This window comes from Chanos chanos, chromosome 5 (genome assembly GCF_902362185.1).
Source record: "Chanos chanos chromosome 5, fChaCha1.1, whole genome shotgun sequence".
Lineage (NCBI taxonomy): Eukaryota > Metazoa > Chordata > Actinopteri > Gonorynchiformes > Chanidae > Chanos > Chanos chanos.
Genome location: NC_044499.1, coordinates 5,117,204 through 5,124,079, shown reverse-complemented (window position 1 = coordinate 5,124,079; position 6,876 = coordinate 5,117,204). Strand labels below are relative to the sequence as shown.

General features: G+C 44.6%; 2 protein-coding genes across 2 annotated transcripts; one reads left to right on the top strand and one right to left on the bottom strand.

The window, feature by feature from the left end:
- Nucleotides 1-582: 582 nt before the first annotated feature.
- LOC115811694 (52 kDa repressor of the inhibitor of the protein kinase) lies at nucleotides 583-2,165 on the bottom strand. Its single transcript, XM_030774016.1, has 4 exons — nucleotides 2,016-2,165; nucleotides 1,681-1,834; nucleotides 1,323-1,502; nucleotides 583-985 (listed from the first exon to the last, which is right to left on the bottom strand). Exons 1-4 carry the CDS (start codon nucleotides 2,163-2,165, stop codon nucleotides 615-617), a joined length of 855 nt encoding a protein of 284 aa, XP_030629876.1. The 3' UTR covers nucleotides 583-614.
- Nucleotides 2,166-2,717: 552 nt separating this feature from the next.
- toe1 (target of EGR1, exonuclease) lies at nucleotides 2,718-6,568 on the top strand. Its single transcript, XM_030774015.1, has 7 exons — nucleotides 2,718-3,302; nucleotides 3,480-3,520; nucleotides 3,714-3,810; nucleotides 3,910-4,068; nucleotides 4,575-4,834; nucleotides 5,025-5,187; nucleotides 5,805-6,568. Exons 1-7 carry the CDS (start codon nucleotides 3,189-3,191, stop codon nucleotides 6,513-6,515), a joined length of 1,545 nt encoding a protein of 514 aa, XP_030629875.1. The 5' UTR covers nucleotides 2,718-3,188; the 3' UTR covers nucleotides 6,516-6,568.
- The last annotated feature ends 308 nt before the right edge of the window (nucleotides 6,569-6,876 follow it).

Here is a 6,876-nt window from a genome sequence, read left to right as displayed (position 1 = left end):
TTAGTTCTGTGGCACTACATGACTAGTGAAGCTGTTGAACTTTGCACAGTGGTTGAATTTTTGTGTGTGTGTGTGTGTGTTTTTTTTTGGTGGACAGCGGTGTGCTGTTGTGGCTGATAAGTTATTTAAAGTTCATTTGTGAAAGGGTGCAGGTGTTTACTGACTTTGCATCGACAGGTCCTGTACAGTCAAAAACGCAAGGGTAAAAAAAAAAGAAAAAAAAAGAAACAACCACATCCTCTTTCCTCTCAACACTCAACTAATGTGTTATTGATGCAAGACTTTGTTTCAAAGGAAAGCAAGTCATTAATAACCTATCTAACTCCTTGAATGAAAAAAAAAAAAAAAAAAATTCAACTGAATGAAACACAACTGAATGACCAACCTCAGTTAAACCTTCACAGAAGACAGCAGCTGAAAATAACTTAATCACGCAAATGCTTCCCGACTTTCTTCTCATGGCATGAATGTATTGCTATAGATTCATTTCTGACGTGTAATCCAAGCCAACGTGTTTCAACCAGAAATAATTAAGTCATTCACACACACACACACACACACACACACACACACACACACACAGGACAAACCTAATTACAAAAAACACGCAGCTTTCATGTCATCACTCCGATAAGTCCCTCGTCATTGGCTGCGTTTCCCTCCGACCCGTTGCATTCGGTAAGGATGCCCAGCCCCAGCTCAGCCAGTTCCTCTTGCATGCTGGTCGTCACCATCATCTTAGGCTCCAGGCGATTGCACAGAGTCCTGTAGGAAGGAAGCGGGTATCCCAGCTCTCGGAGAAATTCGTACCCTTTGACCCCGACGGCGCAGCGGATCTTGCGAGCGGTCAGGACAGTGTCTTGGGACCAAACGGCCCGACGGGACCGCTTGGCCAGAGTGAGGGCCCGGATCTGATCCTCGTACAGGAACATCTGCAGACCCCTCTCGATTTTATTCAGCTTCTGAAGGCGCTTTTTCATATCCTCTGCCTGTATGACAGAGACTTCACGTTACGGATGAGCAACAGGACAACAATGTGGATAAGATAACCTAGTACACTTCTGTACTTTAGGTGAGACTGTGTGTACTGTTGTTATTGGAGGTATTTCATCTAGCGACTTTAGAGAAATAAACATTATCTTTAAAAAAAAAGAAAGAAAAAAAAGTTAAACAACACATAATATAAAGATGGAAAATGACTAAGGACATAGTCCCATTACAAGTGTGGTCCATAAAGGTTAGCTGTCTCCACATCTCTTTATTTGTTTAAACAAAAGGTCCCTTTGAGGGAACCAAAAATAAATGAATGTTTATGGAAGCACTTGCCTCTCTCTGGAGTCTGGCTATGTGTTGCTGCTGTTGCTCCAGCTGGGTCTTGTAGTGCTGACAGAGAGAACAAGGCCGTTCTTCTTCAGCCCTTTGAAGACCTGCCTCGTCTTCTAAATCCTCTTTGGGTTGCCTGCGAGCGTAACCATGGTCGCCAACATTCAGGTCCTTCTCCACTGAATGGAAGTTTAACAAGAGCCAGGTTCAAATTATGATAACACTTGACTATCGAGTTGACGACTAAAATTTGAGTTCTCGTATTTTGAAATTGAAGAAAAGCGTGGTTTGCTGGTTATTTTGTCAAACGCGGTACGCTAAAACTGCCTTTAATAAAATAAACCAAAAAAATCTTACCTGGCTCGTGTTTAATTGGTAATACAATATGTGGTGTGATTGGTGAGGGGGGGTCAGGCACGTTGAATAGGGTTGGTATAGCATTCGGTTTGAGTTTCCTTCCCCCTGCTGGCGATCTGGCGATTTCTTCAAATTGACTCTCTTCAAAATGGTCCTGCAAAGCGACACAATTAATGCATACAGTGCAGTAGTTGAGTTTAATGCCTGACGGACATCCTTTAAAACTATACAGGCAAATTATAATTCGCTCTCAGATAACATGTGCGAAACAGCAAACTTTATAAACTCAACTTTATGCGAGTGTCGGCTAACTACAACAATTGATCCAGACTTGCCTGACACAGCCTGGAGCAAGGGGTTGGCACAAAGTCACGCCGACAGTTTATAAGCCATTTCCTCATACGTACAGGATCTTTCGGAAAGCGAAAGAGTTGTTTTCCTATTGTTGTAGAGTTAGAGCAGTTTGGAGCAGAACATCCACCCATAATTTAGTTGATTATAAAATGTCTCGAGAGAACTGGCTAACTAGCCCTACGAGCTAGTAGCATTAAGTGAACGTTAACGCTGATACGTAGCTAATGCTAGTCTTTTGCTGGTGGTAAACGTGTCAAAATAACTTGGCACTGGAATCATAAACAGTATAAAATCTTTCAAAAGGCCGAATATATTGGCTATCAGTTCTCTACATCAACTGTCGTCTAAAAATACTTAGAGCAACATTGAAAAGAAAGCCGTTTAGATATAAATGAAATCCGACTTTGTTTGAGCCAAAATGGCGCTGATAAGGGCCACTGGCGAGTCAGTGGAGTAAAGCGTCTGTGTATGTGCCTGAAAAGAAAGTTATTCTACAGAGGCCGATTGCAACAATATCAGCGAGAAATGTGAGCGGATTGTGAACGACACTCAATCGAATTTGTTCTTGAAACGTACGGAAATGTAAAAACCACAGTTTTTACACGAGACGTATAATTAAAAGTGTATTCGAAGACTCCTGCCGAGGTCCTTTACCGCTTAATGACGTATATTAGTTTCATAAACTCACATGTGAAACTTGAACAGCGACAACCTTTAATTATCACTTATATTTTTGTCAGTGGGATTCACCACAGTGAAGGAAACCGAACAAAGTAATCGAACACGGTGATAAGAGGGCACTTAAGAGGGATGCGTAGCAAATGCGGTCGTTTCCTGCTGAAGACACAGATAGCCACATGTAGTGGCTAACGTTAGCTAGGTTTCTGCAAAGAAGCGCACCTGAAGGTTCAGTATTTGAACGGTTTCAAATTTTTTTCTTCTCTGAAAACCCAAGGGTGTCTTGTCAGCTATTTCATATTGTGCATAATAAATTTGCGATTATATCTCACACAAACGATGATTTTATAAGAGTTATATAACATTTTTTTGCACCACTGCGCAAACCGAGTCACGTTTCTATTCAGTAAACAAGCAAGACTTGCATACTTTGTCCTTGGTTCGTGAAATAGATAGAACTCTAAGAAACGCTAACTATGACATCGCCGATGACAGTTCCAGTTATTGACGTCCAGAGCAATAATTTCAAGGAGTTATGGCCTGCGATGGTGCTAGCCATTAAAACGTCCTCGTTCATCGCCTTGGATACGGTGAGAGTGACCACTCTTAATTGTAATCAAACCAGTGCACTGGCTGTAAGCCAACTAGTGACTCCAGCGCTGATGTAGCCAACTACGGCTCATGTTAGCATACGTTTAAAGAGAAATTAAGTATGGAAATTATTGGTGAGCTGGATGAGTATTGATAATTCCCTTTGTCTTTTTCAGGAACTTAGTGGTCTGGGTGCAAGGAAGGACCTACTAGCTGAGTACGTTATCCCTGAGTTTTGTCATTTTATAGTTCTCTAACGGTGTTAAAATTTTTACAACAGTTTTTTTTAACTGTTGCTGAAATGTCTAAGAGTCAGGCTACTTGCAGCACTTTTCTCACTGGTGAGAATTTAAGATGTGGAAGTCTGGGATTCCTGTGTGTGTTCACTGCTGTGATATGTTCATTTGTAGGTCCATTGAGGACAGGTATAAAGCTATATGTCATGCCGCTCGCACACGCTCCATTTTGTCACTGGGCATCGCTTGTTACAAGAAACTGGATGACAAAGTAAGTATCTAAAAAAAAACCCCATTTTACGCGCTCTGGGCCAAGGTCTGATAAAACAGTGACAGACAAGTGTGACGATTCCCATTTCCCGTTTTGCAGGCGGACACCACGTACCTGGTCCAAGTTTACAACCTAACATTGCTGTGTACAGAGGAATACATCATCGAACCCCAGTCAGTGCAGTTCCTGGTTCAGCATGGTTTTGACTTCAACAAACAGTATGCACAAGGCATCCCGCATTATAAAGGCAACGATAAGGTTTGGATCCATCTGTGTTAATGGTGATAGTGGTGATTAATGGTGTTCGTTGGAAAGCTAGTTTGTCCTCAGTTGGTAAAAGAAATCACTTTGGTCAAATTTGAATGAAATGCTCACATGATGACTCTCCCGCAACACAGTAATCAGTAAAATCAAAACATATTCTTATGGTCTTACTTATCATCCACTGTTGTGTCTAGTACCACCTCTAGACAGTAGTCATTTGTGGTCTAGATGTTAAAGAACCGGGCTTGTGACCCAGGTGCCGGTTCGATTCCCAGGACTGACATCCACGGCTGCGTGCCCTTGGGAAAGGCACTTAACCAATGCCCCCCCGGGCGCTGCCCACTGTTCCTGCGTCTAGTGTGTGTGTTCACTACCCGTGTGTTGGATGGGTTAAATGCAGAGGACAATTTCACTGCTCACTGTTCAGTGTGTGTGCAATCACAGAGATTTACATTACGTTAGTACTCACTTAACTTAGTCTGTTTCTCTCTCTCTCTCAGGGGGGTGATGCCCATGGCATAAACATGCGTTCGTTATACGTGGAACTCCTCCGGGCCAGTAAGCCCTTAGTGGTCCATAATGGTTTGATTGACATGGTGTTCCTGTACCAGTGCTTCTACGCTCACCTGCCAGAGAAACTGGGCACCTTCACCGCCGACCTGTCCCAGATGTTTCCCTCCGGCGTTTACGACACCAAATACGCCACGGAGTACGAGCTGCGCTACACGGCCTCCTACCTGGAATACGCTTACAAGAAATGGTGTGTTGTACAGTTGGAAACAACTGATATAAAGCCACAGGTATACGGTCAACATCAACGACTTTTCGTCGAGAAACTGTCAAGCGTTAGGAAAGAAGGACCCCTGTGAGGGGAGCGTCGTCTAAGGGGTTCGTACGTAAATCCTCATCCTCATGTGCTTTAGCTTCTGCTTCTGTTGTTCTCTCCACAGTAAACTGGACAATTCCAGATCCATCGAGGGTGGTGGGAGTGGACCTCGGATGTTTCTGGAATTCTGTAACTACGCTGGACACATGCAAAACTACGTTGACTACAGACCCTGCATAGACCAGCAGAGCCAACAAGCCCCCCAGAACATTTGTGTCCAGTTCTCTGTGAGTATTTTACCACCCAGTCGACGTTTCGTTAAGGTTTAAAAAAAAAAAAAAAAAAAAAAAACGGTGGTGGAGGGTCCCAAGCTGACCTGTACAACTCGGGCCTTCAACTCACCCAAATGTTCTCCTGACCAGGACTAAGGCCAGAACATCGTCACACTCATTTCATCTCAGCCCTCTTATGTGCACGCTATACATGCAGCTCTATGCATGTGTGAGATCATCTAACCTACGCAGATATACAATAAGCACAAAGACCAAAAAAGGGTCCCAAATGCCACTAATTAGCTTATGTGCTACACACCCTCATTTCTCGTGTAGAAAATCTAGTCCTTCACCAGAAGGCGAAACCAGCAGGACTTTTTGATTCACAGGCCAGAGTGTTTGCATCTGTCATAGCATATGATAATGTTACCGTCATGACGATTAACTCTGTGGAGAGTATATAAACATTGCTTTAGCCTTGTGACGGAGCCTCCCAGAATCCCTCCTTTCCAGCAGAGTTTCACACTCCCAGGAAACAACAGTGTTGGGGTAGCTATATAAAAATGTATTCATTTCTAACCTCACAGATGAAACGATAGAGTTTTGAACGATTATTCTGCTCTATTCGACAGGCTTACGGGTGGTGTCCTAACGGCTCTCGGTGTTCCATGTCACATGACACCGACCTGATCATCCAACAGGACGAGAGGAGTAGGGAGGACAAGAGGAAGAAGAGAAAACGTAAGAAGAAACAGAAGGCAGTGCAAGAGGAGGCGAACGCGCCAGTGGAGAAGGAGCGCTGCGCCTCCCCCGACTCCAAACGGGCAAACGTGGAGGACATGGAGCAAGAGGAAAAGCGGCAGGACCAGGAGGGGACGGGAACGGGAACGGGTCCCCCGGTCCCTCAACCTGTGTCGGGAGCCGAGGCCGCGGATAAGAACCCGCCGAACACAACGGCCGGAGAAGAGAACAGAAACAGCGTTTCAGAGTCAAAGCCGGACACCAGCGACGGGCCCCACAGCGCGACGCTGACCCCGGAGACGGGGGACGGTACGAAGGACAGGAAGCTGGAGGGGGGCACCCACAGGGCGGGGTTTGACGCTTTCATGACCGGGTACATTTTCGCCTTCGCCAGCTGTCTCGCGGCCAAGCCAGAGGAGTCGAACCCGGAGTCCTGGGTCCCCGGGTGCGCGAACAAGCTTTACCTGAGCGGCAAGTCAGTGCCTCTGCACGTGGCCAAAAGCACCTTCTCAAAGTCGTCGAAAGCTCACGTGCGCAAGATGGACTTTGTCTGGGGGAAGAGTGGCCGAGAGAACCAAAACGGAGGACACAGCGTGAAGTGAAAATCCTCAGCCACTTTCACATTATTTTTTTTGACGAATAAAGGAAAAATTACGTTTCGTAATACCTCTGGTCTTTGTATTGCTTTTTTGTGTGTGTGTGTGTGTGAGTGTGTGTGTGTTTAGATTGAGACTGGTCTCAGTTCTTAGGAAAAGTCCTACTCGGCTAATAAGAAGGCACCATCAGTCTGAACACTGATTGTATGTAAGGAACCTATCTGCAACAACACCTGTTCAATCAGGTGTGGCTTTAAGAAATCATTTTCAGCTACGACAAGAAAACTTCTACAAAGACAAGTCTTTTCGGCACAATGTGGTTCATTCATCCACACCATTTCTAAGTCATCTTAGAAATGAGACAATT